Consider the following 20,619-nt stretch of genomic DNA (forward strand, 5'->3'; position numbering starts at 1 on the left):
TCTAATATACTTTAATTTTGAATCCTTTATAAATAATATGTTTAGGTTCGCAAGTCGCAACTCCGCGAACGATTTGTCCTCAACCTCGTACCCTTTTGTCAAAAAAAAATCATTATACACTCGTAGGTGCCTCTCGTGTAAATGCACCAAGGTACCTACTAACATGCTGCATCAATATTGTGTATCGTATGTATAATAATATTATTATATATTATGCACACGTGCAATAAAAATTGCCACCAGCCAATTTCAGCAAGCAATGTCGCTTTCATTTTGTCCTCAGGGCGCCTCGGTGACCCTGTTTTTCGTATTATAATATTATGTTGACTACACCCTATTATACATATTGTAGTGCATTTAATATTTATATATGTACTTACACACCGTGCAACGTTGATCGATGTAATATTATTTTGTTGTTACTTTCACGTAACCGATTGGAATTTTTTACTTATAGGCATATATATCATTTACATAGTTTACATTAAAAAAAAATTACGTTTTCAATTCCGAATTTCTGATAGCATTGATGTTTGCATCATCAGTGCCTTCATCCCATGAATCGGTAATATTTTCACAGATACCGCGCGTCGTCTAAAATCTGAAATTCACTTTTTAGAAATTTGGTGGGAATTCTGTACATACAACTCTCAATGTAATCCCTTCTGATGTTATAAATGCGAAGTGCTGAACTTCTGACCCCTTCAGTTGCATATATTATACATATTTTATACATATAATGTACATAATATAATAACTTACAAGTTTAAACACAGTGTTATACATGCACGTATTATTATTATTATTGCAAACGTAATATAATTTATATGAATGCGTTCGCAAAAATGTCCACTGTTGTAGGGGGCCGGGTATTTTGCAGTAGATCTATCACTTTTTACGATTAGGCAGGAATATAAATTGTTGTGTATGTGTGCACAAAAAAAAACCACATTCCTTGTGGTTATCTCATCTCGAGTGCGCGCGCGAGCTCCACGGTATGTGTATTATAATACTACTATATAATGGAATATATTCTATATAGGTATAAATACAGTAGGACTCCCTGTTCTGTTGGTCGGAAAACCAGTTCCCAAGGACGCGCACGCTTACTACTTTCATTTAATTATTAAAAATGTACATATCGACCACACTATATATATATATAAGTATGAATTATACAGAGTTGTGTACAATATACATATGTATGTGTAGAAAGGCACCAGCTGCAGAAGTACTTAGATAGTATGTACCTATATATATTATATATAAATATATAGGTGTTGCCGTGTTGGTCAGTTTGTCACTGACTTGCCACTTGCTCCGCCACTGAAGATGTATATTATACATTATTATATTATTCCGATGCAACACGATGTTCCCCAGTGGAAGGTGATGACGATGTTTACGATGAACTCGATGAAGCTTGAAACCCGAAAGCTCAAATCGAAATATACGTGTGCACTGTGCACAATATAATTGAAATGACTGATTAGTATAATATAATAATATATATAATAGATAGTAACTCTCTCCGGCTTTCTCTTGAAATTTAAACTGATGGTCTATGCGATATAATATACTTATCACAGCTATTGGAATCGTCAGTTTTTATAAAAAAAAATATAGCCCCACGATCGTATACGATTTTATTATTGTTATTTTTAAGAACTGAGGCTATATCATGACGTATACTATATACTTTATTATAGTATATTTTTTTTTTTTAATTTTAATATTATAATGGTGTGTATATATTTGGTAGCTAGTTCGACAACAATTTCTCACAATACGGTTATTGTTTTCGCCTCGTCAACAATAAACGCGTTTAATCATAATCTTATTATTTACTTAAATAATAATACACACAACACACGCACGGTAGTATATATTTTTATTATGCTTGAACATAATAATTTCAAGACTGCGCCTATATCATTATAATATTATTATTATATTTTATAATAATATCGAGTACACTGTTTAGAACGTTCTTTAAGTGAAACGACAATAACCAGTCATGTGTATTATACGCTTAAAAACAAAAACCTCATGTACGTATAAACACAATGTTTACAAAGAACAACGATCAAGTTCATATTCGCATTCATAATAAAATATATACACATACACATAAAAGCTCGAATGTTTTTTGGACGGATCGTATTTTTCCCTCGGAAATAATTGTTAAATTCGCTGTAATAATATTATATTTAGCTTATTTAAATTTAATTTAAAAATTATTAATGGTTTAACGACAGTTATATATTAATAGTAGTATATACTACCCTGTGTAATTACTAATTAGTGTACCATTATAACTAGATAATTTCGTAGGAATAGATTGACTAAATCGTTCAAAGAGTATATATGGGGGTGAACCGGGTCATTACAACATTTCACGCACCAAGTACTGACAATTAGTGTTGAAGTACAACCCCCAAAAATCATAATATAATAAATTATCCCTAGACGAAAAAACTTCTCTTTCTGTCGTTACAATCGGTATGCATCTTCGCAAGAAGGAAATAAATCGTTCGTAGATAAGTGGCGGCAATTTATGAAACAATCACGACTCCGATGTATCGAACACCATATACCTATTTAGTTTATAACATAATATCATAATATTATTATTTATACTCCTGTAACCCATAAATCATGGATATTTGTTTTAAACACGTATTCTGTGTTAAATGTATTCAATAATGATAATAATAATAATTCCACACGACACAAAGATAAAGGTAGTCAATATAGTCAATATTCAAACAATGGGCTTGAATAACGCTGGTCCATCACCCGCAGTCGAGGATTCAATACTCCCCTCCTCCGTACCCCACCACTAGTCATCGAGCATAACAATACCCGTCGAAATATTAACTAAGTGGTGCATTATAATGATATTAACGTGACGTATATTATGGTATATATCGTAGTAATAATAGTATACAGACATACAGTACTGATTATAAAGTAGTATATACACGCGCGAGGTGTACTCTTACAGGATTTTATGGGTTTTTCTTTTTACTTCATCTTCGTTATCGTTTAAATAATAATAAATTAAAATTCTATAGGTATACGTGTTTGACGAAAAATGTACAATCCTCAGCCGTCATTGACAAAAAAATATGCTAATGACCGCGAGAGTATCGTAATCTGTCTATATATATCGTAGAGTGTATACTGTATATATAATATGTTTAGGTGCTGTCGTCCGCACGAAACGGTCGTTTACTGTATTTTTTCATTACAATATGTATATCTAAATATCATTATTATTTATACACGATGTTTAACAGTGTATAACCTTACCTTAGCAAACACTGTAAGATGACGACAAAAGCAATGGCGGTCGGAACGGTTTAAAAATTCAGAAAATGTATTTTTTATCTTTCGAATACCGTTCATCGTTTCACGTTTTTATTCAGACTCGCCCAACACAATATTATAATAATATGTATAATAGGGGTTTTCATTGGATTCGCTCCTACGCTTAATTTACTACTTAATAATATATACTCAACTACATAGCTCATACAAATACACCACTAAAATACTTCATAAATTATTTTTTTTTTGAAGATCTGTTAAAGTTGTGTATTTACAATTAACAAATATTTCCTGAGAACCACCGATTTCGTTACAATTTGTTTTTCTTTCATTACCTACATCACGCAACTACTGCAATGTGGGGTGTATAATAATAATATAATAATATTGTTATTATAGTATGCGTTCGATTATAATATTATCACAGCAGTCACGGTCAGCCGTGGTAACGCGTGTCGTATAAGAATATAATACGTATAGTGTATAGTACATTCCCTTACCCTTCGTGGGAATGATCAAAATCCATTTGTGGCCGTTGGTCATATATGCTTACAAATATATTTCATTGTGAATATATACGTGTACGTGTTTAATACTGTTTATATTATAATAGTGCCATATATCTCAGTGGCCGTGAAATAACTCATAGTAATATTCATCTGTATAATGTATATATTATATAAATTATAAACTCCTATCGGAGTTCGTCGATATGTGAGACTATACACTGTAAGAACTGACGATATTATTATATTATGTTATTGGTATAGTTGAAAAATTAGTGGTTGTGGCGAAGTGAGGTCATTGCGTCGAAAGGGATAGAGTTTTAACATAAAGTACAATATAATATACACTGACAAAAATGTAAAATTATTATATTTCCGAATAATACACCGTTCATTTCCAATAAGATACATTTGATATGAAAAATTATTTTTAATACGATAATACGTTTATGGAAAACAGTTAACTTCGCCATAACGTATAAATCAATTGTATCTATTGTCAATCTTGGAATCGTTCGAAACAGCCTTGTTGCGCCGTTTCTTTGGATTTTTACTTTTTAGTACGATATTTTAAGGCGCCCGGTGCTAATGTAATTTTGTTTACAAAAATACGCACTACGGGACTAAGATCCTGTTCTGTAGAATCAACCAAATTTGATAATATTATTTTTACTAATATACCTATATTTTGTAATATTTTACAGGCTGCACTGAACTCCATTTTTCAATATTTTAATCTCAAACTTTATAATATCTTCTAAAATAATACAATTTTAAGCTTTTTTTACAAATTATAATATACTATTATTTGAAATAAAATAATAAATCGGTTATCATGCGGCCTGTAAGAAGTCTTCTTCTTTTAGATAAAAAAAAATAGTTATCAAAATCCTACAATTCTACAAGGCATGAGTATTATAACTGTAAAGTCATTGTTCTTCGATATAATACTCCGTATCAACCCCCTCCCTAAATAACTATCGGCAGTAGATTAGTAGAAAATTATTAGAAAGCTAATAATGCTTGCAATTTACACGGGCAACGAAGTACTGGCTCAGCTAGGTAGTAAATAATATAAAAGAAAAATTTTTTTGAATATCAATAATAACAAAAGTTATTGCATTAGTTAGTTTTTTCTGTTACACCCTTTATATAAATCTCCATAACTCTCGGACTCGTTGTGTACGGATCTTTTTGATTTGACTCTACGATGGTTTCTCTAAAAAAAAACCCAGTCAGACTGATCGTGCCTACAATACCTTACAAAATTACTTCTTTTCTATACATATTTATTTAAGAATTATGTGTAGGTTCTTTTTAATTTTCCACACGTATTATACATAGTAAAACCGCGGATATCTGAACATATTTGTTGTTGCAGACAACTAGACAAGTCGCGTACAAATACTTTATTACTTATCGAATTTGTGAGTATGTCATTATAAGTGATGACGATATAATAATATTATTTATCTGCTGTTTTCGAAAACCTTAACTGGATTAAATGTCAAATAAAATAAGAAAACTGAACGAGGAAGAATCCAGTACTTATATTATAATACTATTATTATAATATTATTATTATTAAGACCGGATTCGGGATTTTCGCCCCGGACGAAATTATCGCTGCAATGTAAAAATAGTATGTACAACCAGTTTTCGGCAGGTCGCTTAGAAAGTAAAGACGTTTGAAATTATACTTAATTAATTTGTTTATCGCGTAACAATTAAATCTTCTTTACGTGTGTGTTGTTGTTTATATCGTAATTTTTTTCTCCCTTTCGCTGTAGTGCTTTTCGTCATAATTCGACCTCAAAACTTACCTCACTTAATATTAAAACAATTCGCACACGTGTTTTCAATTTTTATTATTATCGTCTATCCTGCGTAACTTATTTGCAAGTGTTGCTGCTGTACACAAATATTTAAAACAATATCAAACATTTCAAAGCCGTTAAAAAATTTCTCCTGTTGCCTCCCGCTTCGTAATTTATTTAATTCGTTATCAATTTAATAGTTTCGATCATTTTTTTAACGTCTTCTTCGTTTGAAACACGTTAGATATAACAAAGTGTTATTTTAATAAATAATTGAATACGCAACAGTGCCGTGTCAATTATTATGTCAAAAATGCTGCGATAAATTTCGTTTTCGTATATCGTGACCGAGCTAAAGGTCAAAACCTCGTTCACTGATATAACATAATTGTATATACACGGGCCAATGCTATTCTCGAGTTCTCGACAATTCCGTCTCGTGGAACCGGTCGATAAATATTATAGTTTACACCGAAAACAGCAAAAACTATAATATAATACGTGTATAATAAATTAGTATCTGTATACTCAATACTCATTACAGACGATTTGAATTCGTTTGAAACGAATTTTGTACGAATTGATTTCTGTTACGGGCGCTTATAATATTATTAAACATAGATATTGGTTCATCGACCTATTCGAATATGCGTCGTCTTCGTCCGATTAAATATTATAATATTAAGTGATTACGATTGATTATTATTTTTATCATTATTAATTACATTTTTTGATTAAATATAAAAACACAAAACCTTGTTTGTATAAAATAAGCACACCTACATGATCATCGCTGCTGTAGAAATGGAAATCGAGGCATACGCAGTACGCATAAATTATAATATGTCATATAAAATATATTACATTTTATACGCAAACACGGAGATATTATTATGATAATAGTATAATGTGTACGAGCGGTGGAAAATATAAATCATTACCTTATTAATTAAACCATCGTTTTGTGTATGCAATCCACGACAAGAACGAGGTGTGTTATTTGCAGTAGTATGTATTTAGAAATAATAATAATATTAACTAAACCAGATCATCGCATGTTCCGGTTATTAAAAGACCGGCGCAACCGATTTTTTATTACACTAAATAATAATCCAATCCTTGTAATATTTTGACTTTTTCAAACAGTTTCTTCAGGTTTGCATGCCGTTCGTAGTCAATTATTACATACAGTGATTAATTGTCATAGACGGACAAACTAATAACAATAATTATTATTATTACAAACACACATGTCCACGAACGACAAAAAGTGTATTTTTATTCATACCCAACCACTTCTGTGCTCAAGTCATACACGCACACTTGATATCATTTTATACATTTTATATATGACTTTATGAGCCAGAAGTCCAGAACGGTTTATAAATCATTATTCTCATAATTTATACGTTTAATTATTATCATTGCTGGTTTATAACTACTCGTTTTTTTTAACGTTAGGTTGATAGCCAAGTATACTTAATTTTTTTCCATTCTCGATCCGTATATGTTAATATATTAACCTACGCCATTTTAAAATAGTGACTGCCGCCCCTGTTTCAGACGATATCCACTCAAGACATGAATAATATATAAGTGAGACTGTAGTGTTTGAAAACACTCAAGGTCCGGTTTTTATTTTTTTTTTTAATTTTATTTAATTTTCAATCCTTCTGGCTTCTGCGGCATCCACAAGTAATAAAATAATATAATAGGTATATTAGTCCGAGACTAGATTTTCATGTATACCTTCCTAAAATGTCGGCACCATCGACACGGATAGCATAATATAAAGTAATAACTAATACCTAAGTAATAACATTATTGTTTATCAACGGTGCCCTCGACTACCCTCCCCCTCATAATTTGTCGACTGCTTTAATAGTGATGAACTGATGATATATTGTATATTTTATGATTTAAATTTTAAACAATCGGTCACTGTGTATTGTAGACAATCGCGGGGTTATTAAAATAATTAAATTCGTGTTATTAATCGTCGGCTGATACAATTTGCTGATTCGACCAACGGGTTACCTGTGTAAAAAGCCAACAAGAGTAAAGTGTTAATACGATGCTTATACTCTGTATTACGTATTTATTTCATGTGTCTTACTCATATAATTGTATGGTTTTGTTCCTGTGAGCAATGCGAACTATTACAGAAGTACATTTTATTATTATGTACTGCAAATTGCAATATCTTTTAAATTATATGTAACAAAATTAACTAGAATCACATATTAAGAACTTATCGCATTATGGTCACTAATTTTGTCTCATGAAAATTGAATTGCCTTGTATACACGTAAGCATATATATTTAGTATAAAAGTCAAGTATACTATTAAATAAATTAAACCATACCTTTTTGTTCTTGTTCAAACGTTTATTGATTGATTATGGTATTATTCAGTAATTTCGTTGTGTTTATTTAACTTCTGTAATGTATAGCATTGTAGCAATCGCGTCTTTTTACCAGTTTATGTTCACTGGAATACGATTTCATTTGCACGGAAAAAATAAAGATTTAATATTCGTTCTGTCAATAATTATATATATAAATATACGGTTGAAATGTAGGTTATTATGTTATTAGTTTATTACTGTACTATCCCTACTTATTGCCTCAGGTATCTTACCTATAGATTGACATTTTTGAATTATAATTATTTTTTTTTTTTGTTGCAATGATTTTGCATTAATATACAGGTATTTAATATATCATAAGATACCTAGTGGATTTTTTTTTCTTACGTGGGTAAAAATGCTTCATATAAACTAGATTATTTCTATTATAGGCATACGATTTTCTAAGTAGGTATAGGAGGTAGATACCTAATTCCTATATAATAACGATTGAAAGTTTTGAGCAAAATATCTTTTTTTAAATAGGTCACATAATGTAGGTATATTGTATATCAATAAATTGAGAATAGGTTCATCATGTCCGTGTTGGATGTTCAGTCAAACGAGGATGTTTAGGTAGAGCAACCTACTTGTGAGTTGTGGATCTGCGTGTATTATATTACGACACGCACACACAACTTGTCATACGAACTGCTACAGTTAAACGATATTATTTTTAATTGAATATTGTTAGGTTTTTATTATTATTATTTTAGTTTACCGAATATAATTAACTATCGGACAGTTTGCGATGTTTGCTTATGCAGTTTAATGTATGTATATAATATATATATATATAGGTACTCGTTGTACAAAATACAATTCATATGTATTATATATATATAATACCAATTATTGGTACTGAGGTCTTAATATAGCCACACCATACCGGGGTGAGTTAAAAATCATGACGTGCTCTTTTCGTAGGTATTTCACGCTTGACAAAATTAATAATTGTTATTGTTATTTGTTTACTTATTACACTTATCATCTAGCTGAATTACCCGGAGTTTGCCTGGAAAAGAAATTGTGGTTGTTCAACTCCTTTTTGGTGTAACTCTCTGTATAATTTTAAATTTAACTCTATAAAGTATCAAAGTCATACTAAGTTTGTCATTATTAATTAATCCAACCTACAAACATTCCTAACCTAACCGAACTACATTCCGGTTGTTTTTCATCGTCCGGGAAAAATATTAATTATTACAAACTCTTTTCTTTTTTTTACTCTATATTTGTACTATTTGTACTCTATTATTTTTTAACGATGGTACTGTTGTAGAATTTTTTCAAACACTAAGATTTAAAACAGTTAAAATATACAGCAAAATTACCACTAGGTATATAAACATTAGTTACCAACACAATTTAAGATAGTATGAATTTTTTCCCAATGAATAATGATAAAGTGTCTACCGAAATCACTATGAAAATCATCTGGAAAATTCAAAACTAGCGCTTGCATATATTTAGTAGTGTCTTTATACCGCGCTGACTATAAGCCCTTAAATTCTGCTTCTATATCGGCACACATCATGTCACAAGCACTAGTGCCTATAGTGGTGAATATTCCAGCTGTTCTGGTTATTTAATTTGGTTACCAGTTTAAAACGATATTATCATAGGTCGTCGGGCAACCATACTATCTTAAATCGTGGTTACCAACCATTTATATACAAAAAAAAATGGACACTGTAATCAAAAGGCCATGTGTCATCTAATATTTTGTCCTTTTGCTCGGCTCCTATGGATCGTAGCGTGATGTTAAATAGTCTTTGTGATGTTAAGTAACCTTCTTTAATAAATGGCCTATCAAATGCAAAAATAATTTTTCAAATCCGACTGGTACCTCGAGCATACATCTAATTTCCTACGTCTTTATATATTTGTATATATTTAAATATATATATATATATATATATTATAATATATAGATATAGATTATATATTTTTAGAGTATAATATGTTGTTACAACCAAATATTTAGATACAATTCAAAAACAACGGTTTTCGAGCCATAGGCGCAAATCACCCAAAAATATCAGGGGGGCTTAAGCACGAAAATTTTTTGAATTTGTTTTTGAATTTTTAATAAATTTAGTTATAATGGAAATATTATGGTGATAGTACTATAAGTTATAATCACAGGATTTGGGGTGCTAACATAAAATTCAGGATGTTAAGCACCCTTAGCACCCCTGCGATTTGCGCCAATGCTTAGAGCGCATTACTAGCAATTTCCCCCAGCTGGCTGTTAGTACACCACAATCCACACCCTAAAAAATCATTATTATTACGATTCCTATTTAATAATTGTTGTTATTTGTTATTTATTTATATCCTTTAATGCGTATCATATACCACGGGCTTATGTGCAACTACAATAAGCTTCCCCTCCCCCCCTCTAACCATAGTATCTAACTCTCCCCTCCCTCCAAAAAAAGCTAAAGATTTTACACCACGTGGTACATTGTAGGTGCATTAAAGAAATATTATGTAAAAAAAATGTCAGCTTCAGCCACCCCCCCCCCCCCCAAATCTCAAACATTATATTTTCCCCTATGACCATAGGGATACATAGTACAATGCAAAACAATTAATTATTAATGTTAAACGTTATTTTTTGTTGCCGCAGAATGGAGATCGCATCGTCTGGGAGTTCCATCAAGTTACTCTGAACCGTGTGCCCGGTTACGGGTTCGGAATCGCGGTAAGCGGCGGCCGAGACAATCCTCATTTCGCCAACGGTGACCCGTCGATAGCCGTGTCGGATGTGTTGAAGTCCGGTCCCGCCGAAGGAAAGCTCATGTGAGAGCGTTTTACATTATTAACAAAAATACTCTTATAATGTGGACCTACCCCTCCCACGATATAATATTGAGACGTCTCTGCATCTGACGGAAACTGATTTTTGTTTTACTATTGCAGGGTTAACGACAGGCTAATGACCGCTAACGGCGTGTCACTGGACAACGTCGAATACGGTACGGCAGTTGCTGTGCTGAGGGAATGTGGCGAGAGCGTGACATTGTCGCTGAGACGTCGTCTGGTGTTGCCCTCAAACACGCCACACACGCTGCGCATTCATCTGAATAAGACCAGGAAAAAAGACGGTAATTATTCAGATTATTACAGACATCTGACATATACATACATAGTATTACATACATACATACATACATACATACATACTAGGCTGGATAGCTATAACAGTACAGTTAAGTTATATGTCGAATATATAAGTCAAAGCGATGAGTTCTTAATTTAATTATACAAGGAACACCGTACGTTTTAAAATATTGTCAAACCAAATTGTTTAATACCTAACCTACTTACCTACCTTATCATTATTTTTCAAGTTATATTAGGCATGGACTATCAAACCTTGTAAGGTATAACATAATATCAATCAAAGATTTATAATATTATATATACCTAAGTATACTAGCTATAGCCTATAACTATATATACTATGCAGTGGATATAAGTTACTCCGAATTTATGCGCTGAACACGTATATCTTGAGGGCGAATATCAGTGGCGGATTGACCACTAGACTCGTGAAGCTCGAGCCTAGGGCGGCAACTTGTAGGGGGTGGCAAATTTTTATGTTATATTATTTTTATTCTCAAAAAACTGTACTGTTGAATAAAATCCAAATTCTTTATAATAAGTCAATTCACTCCAGTAGCGTATGTAGAAATAATTTTTGGGGTGGGCTATAATGCTATATAATATGATTGACTATTAAATGATAGGTACTCTTATTTTACAGTAAAATCTAAACAAATTTGTTACTTATATAATAGTTGTCAAAATTACCTCCCACTAAATATAAATAATTGCGGTGTTACCTATTACTTTTTTTCGTCTAAATAGTGTTATTAGTTATGATTTTTATTAAAAATTAATAATTGTAGTATATAATTACATATTAATACTTTAGTAAAAAAATCATTTAAGATGTTAGGATTCATAAACAGGAATACGATTAATTTTAAAAATATTAACTTATTTATAATATAATATTATTTAATTTCAGTATAATATTTGTCAAATTGAGATTCAACTTACTGTACTTTTAATTTTTATTACTAAAGGGTATACTTATTTGTTTCTTTCCGTGGCATTATCCAACTGCACCTCTGAAAGGTCATTTTCCGCACTAAAAAGAATAAAAATGTATTTACGAACCAATTTACTGGAAGAAAAACTCAACGTTTTGTCCACACTGTGTATTGAGAACCATATCTCAAACGAACTAGACTTTGATCACTTGATAAAAGATTTTTTCCAATTAAAAGCTCGAAAAGAACTGCATTAAATCATTCGTACAATTTATTTATAAATTGTAACTTGTAAGATTATATGTAATACAATATTTGAATTAAAGTGTCAATCAATAATTATTCAACCATAATACCTTTGAACCATTTCTCACTCCCGGGACGGCTGTACCCAATTACCCATCACTCTTCGGTGTTAGCCCATTAAAATAACGATCTTTGGATAGTATTAGAAAAAGGGGGTGGTTAACACTAAGCGTGCTTCAGGGCGCCGAGAAGGTTAATTCGGTGAATATAACGATTTCATTGATCGGTACATAAATACAATATATAGGTACTATAGGAATATTAAATATATTTTTACATTTGTGTATATTTTGTCACGTTTAGATTTCGGAATCGTTTTGGGAAGCAGGATTTTTATCAAAGAAGGAACAAAGGGCGGTGATAACAGTGTACAGGAAGGTGACGTGCTGTTGAAGATCAACAATCATTCGGTGGTGGACGGCATGACGCTCAAAGAAGCCAGGCGACTGATCGAATCGGCCAAAGACAAACTAAGTTTGACTGTGCGCCGAGAAGGAAGCTCCAACGGACACGTTTTACAATATTCGGGTTCATCCGAACCGACGTCTCTGCACACAAAAGGTATAAGACAAGGTTTGGTTGTGCCGTTTAGAATTAAGGCCTCCCTTACTACAATTTTGGATCGATTTGAAAGAAAAAAATCAAAAATGCTCGTTATTAACATTGTTGTTGTTTTGTTTCGTTTGTATAATATATAGAAAATAACAACTATATGGACGGTATCAACGGGTCGGCGTATCCATCTCAAAACTTGTACGTACAACCACCCAGCAGGACCATGCTGGAAGAAGCCAAAAGCAATTTGGCACCACGTGGACGATCCCGTAACCCTCTGTTGGATTCCGTTTCCCTGAGCCAACTGGACAGGCCCACATCTGCCATGGATAACAACACAACATCGGGTATAAAAAATAATCCATAATATGTGTGCCTAAATTAGCTTTAATTTTTCTTCACAGTACAGAGTACATTTTTAGCAGATTCCCTTCCCTCAATCACTGTATGACCATTAACTAGATAATTCAAATTTATAAATTGCATATTTAATTTGATTGGCTATAAATATTACACACTTATTTAAGATTTTAAAAACTAATGAGCGTGTCTATTGTAAACAAGGTTTTTATATAGACTTTCAAGTTTACTTAATAGGTCTATGATTTTGGCAAATACATTTTAATTTATAAGTATTAGTAGTTATAACATTATAAATTGTCCACATTCAATTTTACATTAATTGTCAATACGCTATACTAGCTGCCTATTTAAAATTGTATTTGATGTGATTCTGTATGGTGTTTGCATAATATAATAAATAAAGTGTTTTTTTTATAGCTAATAATTTGCATAACGGTGATCTGGGACCTACATACAACCATGGTCGTACTAGAAGTGGCGCTGAAGACCATTCAGAACCTCCTCGCCCGCCACCACCGAGACCCGAAGGTACAAATAACCAAAAAAAAAGCCTTAAGAGTGAAGAGGATGTCATCACTTACGCATGTGTTGTCTTTGTCTTAACCCTGCTTAGAACATTATCTGTGTTTATTCGTTGTGTTTTTTTCAATATTTTAATTTTTAATCGAGTAATGAGCTTTTTTTAGTTTTAATATTAATATAACATGCTCATAACACTATTATCATTAAAAATTTTCAAACAAATAATGTGAGATTACAAATAAAAAAATAATGTTCATTCTTAAGCTTAAGATTGACAATATTTCACTGTTATATTAAAGATAACAACTCAAAATTTAAACTTCTCAACTCTATTTTTCTATGCTATACGTATGCAAGACAGATAATACATGCGGTTGAGGTATCCTCTAATAAAATTGTACCGTACATTATTACAATCAGTGTCATATAGAAAGATGGATGATCATTCGTCACTTTTGTATTATCGAATATTGTTTGTATAGTCTTGGGTAGTTGGGTAACACTTAATATTAGACTGTATAGACATTTTATTTGACATATTTTTCTAATCTGTCCTCTTAAACAAAATGCTAATTAATAGGTATTAATTATTATTTAAAGCTTTTATATTGTTATTTTTTAAGTTTCAATGCGGCCAACTATTCCTAATCATTGTTGATTTCTTTGAGTATTACTATGACAATTGGCAACAATATATTTGCACTAAAAATTAATAAGTATTTGTTTTCCTTTATTTTTTTTAATGTTTATATCCTACCATATTATGGAAAAAAATTATTTGTCTTCAAAAATTGAAATCTGTGTTTAGGAAGGAGAGGGGTAAAAGCACCAGGGCACTAAATTCCTGAATACGTCTGATTACAACTAATAAAACACTCCTTAAAATACTATTTTTATTATTATTTTATAGACTATTACAGTACAACTAGACAGTTTTATGAAGATACGTTACCTCAAAAATCAAAACATTTGAAGTATGTTTTTAAACATAGAATTAATAGTTGATAGTGATGAGCAATTAAATTAATTTTGAATTTTATCAACAGACCCGATCCTCGGTTTATTACATTCCAAAAAGAAGGGTCGGTTGGTATTCGATTGACAGGTGGCAACGAGGTTGGTATATTCGTCACTGCCGTGCAGCCTGGAAGTCCGGCATTTACCCAAGGTCTGCAACCAGGTGACAAGATATTAAAAGTGAACGATATGGATATGAAAGGTGTGACTCGTGAAGAAGCTGTGCTATTCTTGTTGAGCCTTCAAGATCAAATACATCTTATCGTTCAACACAGACGCGATCAATACGAACAAATCATGAACAATCAACGAGGCGATTCATTCCACATTAAGTAATTAATAACCAAGTTCAAAAGAATTATTTAAACGTGTTTTTAATATGCATGTGTGCACACTATAGGACTCATTTTGACTACGAACAGCCCAACAAAGGTGAAATGAGCTTCTGCAAAGGCGATGTTTTCCATGTAATGGACACATTGCACAATGGTGTAGTTGGTTCTTGGCAAGTATTCCGTATTGGAAGAAACAATCAAGAAGTCCAAAAAGGTATAATACCGAATAAGGCTAGAGCTGAAGAACTAGCTACAGCGCAGTTTAATGCTACTAAGAAAGAGATGAACGCTTCAGAAAGTAAAGGAGGTTTCTTTAGACGACGAAAACACAATCACCGCAGATCAAAATCATTGAGCAAGGTAACAATATCATAAACAATGTATGTAAGAGAAGTGAGAAATATTAATTGACTTTTTATTATAGGAAAATTGGGATGATGTGGTGTTCGGGGATAGTATAAGCAAGTTCCCAGCCTACGAAAAAGTGGTATTGAGTCATACAGGGTTCGTACGACCAGTTGTTTTGTTTGGACCGATATCAGATATTGCCCGAGAAAAACTTACCAAAGACTTTCCCGACAAATTCTTATCTCCTCGTAAATATTTAAAAAAATGTTATGTCTACATTTTGACTTAACTTTCAATAATAGTATATTAATTTGGTTTATTAGAACTCGAAAACAACACTACTGACGGAAGCAAGAAAATCAGTGGTATAATACGTTTAAGTGCTATTCGTGATATTATGGACCGAGGGAAACACGCCTTGTTAGATGTCACCCCAAATGCTGTTGACCGTTTAAACTATGCTCAATTTTATCCTATAGTCATCATGTTGCGCGCCGATAACAAACAAGTGGTCAAAGAACTACGTGCTGGGTTACCAAAGTAATGAGTATTAAATAATTTTGTGTATATTAGTATTAATTACCAATGATATTTTATAGAACTGCACACAAGAGCAGTAAAAAGCTATTGGAACAATGTCAAAAATTAGAAAAAGTGTGGTCTCATGTATTTACTTCATCACTTACTCTAAATGGAGGAGACGCTTGGTATCGCAAGCTTCGAGAACTAATCGATAAACACCAGAGTTCTCCAACTTGGGTCAGCGAGACAAAGGTATTGTTATTACCATTATATAATACAAACTGTATTCTAAAACTATAAATATATTATTATTTATAGACTGTAGACTTCCTATCAGATCTTTATTTACTTCCTATGTCATATCCATTTTGTGACCCTTATGTTATTTCTAGTGATACTGATTATGCTAGAAAACCAAATGATTTTTTTGGTTACTTATGAAAATCTGATTAATTACTTGTATGTACTTTCGCTGTTAATAATATTATATTATATTGCATGATTAACAGTTTATTTGTAATTTTCTATTCTTTCATCTTAAACAACAAAAATAATTTTTTAACTGACATTATCAAACTAGGTATTTATTAACTTTGATTTTATAATATATTGTTTACTTCAGACATAGTTAATAATAACAAAAATATTCTAATTATTTATATTTTTGATCTAATAATAAATAATACAAAAATATATCTATTTAATTCATATTCACTTATAGATAATTTATCATATAATTATATAACTTAAAGTATTGTGTTCTTTATTAATGTGTATTTAATTTGTGTTTGTAAATTAACTGATTTATGTATTGTGAGTTACTAACATGTTGTTTTGTGTATGTGGCATGCATTATGTGTTCAGCCTGAAGAAAACCTGTCTGATGATTTGTTATTCCCGATGACCTCCTTACGTTTGTCATATGCATCATCTCCTGAAAGTGATATGGAGACTAGTAACACAACATTAGCATCCCCAACTTCTACTGCAGCGGCCAGTCCATCTGCAATTGGTTCAAGACTAGTGAAAAGTTCAAGTGATCCAAGTATTACAACTCAGGATGATTCTGCCATTCCTAATTATAATCCACCTCCACCATATTCACCTTCAGTGTTTAAACAAGTATGTATTTTTTATTAAGTTATAATAAAGAAATGTATAAAATAAAAAACTAATATAAAATACATTTTTATTTGAAGAAAATTCCATTGTTTTTCTCCACATTTAATTTAAAAAAAAGTTAGTTGATTTATTGTGTTAGCCTAATACAAATTAATTAATTATAATAGGCGAGTTATGAGCCTCCTCAAACATTACGTATGGCTGGTCCTCCTACTCACACAACACTAATGGTAAATGGTAATGGGCCACCAGATTTACCGCCTCGCGTCGATAGAAACACAAAACCATTGCATGGAAATCGCGCTAATGGTCAAAGATCAGCCACAGATAGATTATTCAGTCCAAACGGTATGGAAGATATACCTAATTACATAAATGCAACTCCCCATCATCAGAGGACCCATACCAGCAGTAGTAAACAAGTATGTCATAATAAAATACTAAATAATAGCTTAGTATAAAATAAATTCATATCTATCTTTCCAGTTGTATGATATGCACAATAGCTATGACAGTGTATCTTCATATGATAGTTATGGTGTACGCATGAATGGAGGTAGCAACGGTAGTGCAAACCTTACAACAACTTTGTGTTCAAACTCTCAGGATGATCTTAAGTCTGGCAGCAATAACACTCTAGGTAGACATCATGATCCTTATAGATTTACTAGATCAACTCAACAACCAGTTGACACTAAAATATCAGACTATCCAAAATACAGGTCAGTAAATTTAATTTTTTTTTAATTTTAGAAAATACCTTCAATTTTTATTTCTGATTTTATAGGGATATTTCAAAATTAAAAACATTACAGTTTTATAGAAGCTTGAATATTATTGATCCAATAAATGATATAGCTTATTCTTGTAAAAGATATATTGTGTAGCTTTGATATAATATATTGTTCCTAGTAGTTTATTGTAGTTTTCTGTAGTTTATATATCTTTGTTATTTTTATCATGTGTAGTGTTGTATACTTACATAGTACCTTGTTTGTTTGTAGACCTCCAGGTGGTACTTCTGGAGGTATGATTGAGTATGCCACTAGTAAACCCCTTCCATTGCCAAAATCACCTCCACAACAACAATCTTATAAGCCTGTACCACCTCCAAAACCTAAAAATTACCGACCACCAGTACAGCAGCAACAGCAACAACAACAGCAACATCAACAGCAATATTATCAACCCCCTCCAGCTGGTTTCCAGCACTCAAAATCATTCAGCATGGCAGATAGCACATATTCATCACATATATCCAATGGGGTGTGTATTTTTGATGATAGTTGTTTTTAATTAAATCATTTATTATTTAACATTTTTATTATTTTAATTTTAAACCAATATTTTTAGATGCCTTCATCACCTAGCAAGTACTCATCAGAATCAACAGATGTGAATACTGCTGATTCGGGCCATGGTAGTAGCTTAGATAGGGGTTATGATCGACGAGGTGGTAATGGACAACAGCCTTCTCAACAAATGGATCGTAGCCATATATACTACAAACACCATAGAGATCCAAATGCACTGGACTTAACACAACATCGTGACCAACGAGGTAGCGCATTTGAATTGTACAAGAAGCCATCAGTAGCTGGTGATCATAGAATGTCGAATGGAGGTGACCATAGAATGTCAAATGGCGGTGATCACAGAATGACTAATGGCGGCGATCATAGGGTGTCAAACGGTGGTGGGCACTACAATGTGGATGCGCTTCGGTGACAACGACAGTATCCGGTTAGATTTTAAAGGTGATTTGACCGGGTTCAAACGAGCATAAACGCTTACCTATAATTTTATCTCATCGAAAATTGTATATTACGATATAAATATTTATAAGATGTTCATAAATTTGTTTTTTCAATAGATGGACTGATTGACAGTAATTTATTTTTTTTTTTTTTGTTAAGTCTTATGTGTATTTTTTTATTTATTCATATTTTACCGATAAGTAAACTCAGTTGTTTGTTATTTTTATTTTTATTATTATACTATTTAAATCACAATTTGTATTCATCAATATCCATCAAGATTAATTAATTGAACAAAAGTTAAAATAATTTGCATATTTTACATACAAAATGTGAATTTAACAAGCAACAAAAGTCTGAACAAACTGAGCATGCACTGAATGTACAAGCAGTGCCATTGGGTTGAACAAATTAAAAATCGTTGGCCAATTCACGTGGCCAAGTTAATAGTTAATAGTGTTTGGCTATTAGATCAAATTTTTAAATTATATTTCTATAAATTTTTATTATGTTAAAAGTTATTAAAATGTTCAAATATTTGTGCCTTATTTGTATTTCTTGCCCTTCTAATGTGCAAAAAAAATAACTACACAAAATATTTTTAAACTATTTTACTTCCCAAAAGAATGGAAGATTAATTATAATATTTTTGTGATTTTGTACCGTTATGGTTTTATCTTATTTTTATTCTCTTAAATTTTTAATTACAATTACGCTTTAAACAATGTTATTACAATATTATTATTATTTGATGTATGAATACTTTTAATAGTTTCTATTTAACTTAAGTTTTTATCTGTATAAGAATTTTTTTATTATTACTATGTTAAAACATGCTCCAACTATCCATAAATATAGATACTTATGTAATTATGTTATTAGAGTAATTAAGTATTTTTTTTCTGATTGAAACTGTATCATTAATTTTGATCGGGATTTAAAAAAAAAAACATTGTGTATAATAAAAACAAATTGATGAATGTTTTGATTTTACTTTTTTCCCCATTATTCTCATGACAAAATAATTTCTCAATTTTTATTATTTTATGAAAATAAATACAATTATCATTGTATGTGGATATTTTCCTTAGTAAAGTATACTACCTATATTTTTTCATAAATAATACCAAGGACACACTGACTTTAGGGAACATTGTTACTTTGCTGGATATACATTTTTTTTTTATTTTACTTGTGCGAACTCCTAATTCTGACTTAACCAGTTCACCATAGTTTTCAGTATACCTAAATATGTATGTTAAAACGTAATATTATGTTGCAAAAGAATAGGTAAAGTAACAATATACCAAAGGTATTTTTATAGGTTTATGCTGCCATTATTAACCCCTTTGATCCTGGCTCTTTCGCTTGCAGACATACATACTACTATACTAGCATACACTAAGGAAAGCCTTCTAAAGGCGGTCCCACACGACTGGTGTACTTGGCCAATATTTTACACTGGTGATATTATGACCAACATTGGTCTTTGCTCCTACACGACTGGTGTATATTCACGTTAGGGCACATGACCACCGGTAGCATATTGATGTAACGTCAACAAGTTTTGTTTTTGTTTGCACCAACATGGAGGCCAGACTAGAAGCAATACCAACAGCAGATCCCCTCTGGTCCTCAATA

The 20,619-nt window shown here is 31.6% G+C and overlaps 1 protein-coding gene across 4 annotated transcripts in view; it reads left to right on the forward strand.

Annotated features, from left to right (window-relative positions):
- Nucleotides 1–19,952, forward strand: part of LOC132948236 (tight junction protein ZO-2) — a 42,899-nt gene extending 22,947 nt beyond the window's left edge. For 3 of the 4 annotated variants that reach the window (XM_061018625.1, XM_061018627.1, XM_061018626.1), the window contains 16 exons: nucleotides 10,700–10,872; nucleotides 10,993–11,177; nucleotides 12,741–12,998; nucleotides 13,136–13,339; nucleotides 13,773–13,883; nucleotides 14,788–14,851; nucleotides 14,924–15,226; nucleotides 15,295–15,589; nucleotides 15,654–15,825; nucleotides 15,901–16,117; nucleotides 16,177–16,351; nucleotides 16,964–17,221; nucleotides 17,389–17,643; nucleotides 17,708–17,943; nucleotides 18,226–18,487; nucleotides 18,575–19,951. In XM_061018625.1, coding sequence (XP_060874608.1) covers nucleotides 10,700–10,872; nucleotides 10,993–11,177; nucleotides 12,741–12,998; nucleotides 13,136–13,339; nucleotides 13,773–13,883; nucleotides 14,788–14,851; nucleotides 14,924–15,226; nucleotides 15,295–15,589; nucleotides 15,654–15,825; nucleotides 15,901–16,117; nucleotides 16,177–16,351; nucleotides 16,964–17,221; nucleotides 17,389–17,643; nucleotides 17,708–17,943; nucleotides 18,226–18,487; nucleotides 18,575–18,949 — 3,543 coding nt within the window. In that variant the 3' untranslated portion in view covers nucleotides 18,950–19,951. Of the gene's footprint in view, nucleotides 1–10,699; nucleotides 10,873–10,992; nucleotides 11,178–12,740; nucleotides 12,999–13,135; nucleotides 13,340–13,772; nucleotides 13,884–14,787; nucleotides 14,852–14,923; nucleotides 15,227–15,294; nucleotides 15,590–15,653; nucleotides 15,826–15,900; nucleotides 16,118–16,176; nucleotides 16,352–16,963; nucleotides 17,222–17,388; nucleotides 17,644–17,707; nucleotides 17,944–18,225; nucleotides 18,488–18,574 lie in introns of all 4 variants that reach the window. The other variant, XM_061018624.1, reaches the window with a different exon arrangement.
- The last annotated feature ends 667 nt before the right edge of the window (nucleotides 19,953–20,619 follow it).

Source organism: Metopolophium dirhodum, chromosome 7 (genome assembly GCF_019925205.1).
Source record: "Metopolophium dirhodum isolate CAU chromosome 7, ASM1992520v1, whole genome shotgun sequence".
Taxonomy (NCBI): domain Eukaryota; kingdom Metazoa; phylum Arthropoda; class Insecta; order Hemiptera; family Aphididae; genus Metopolophium; species Metopolophium dirhodum.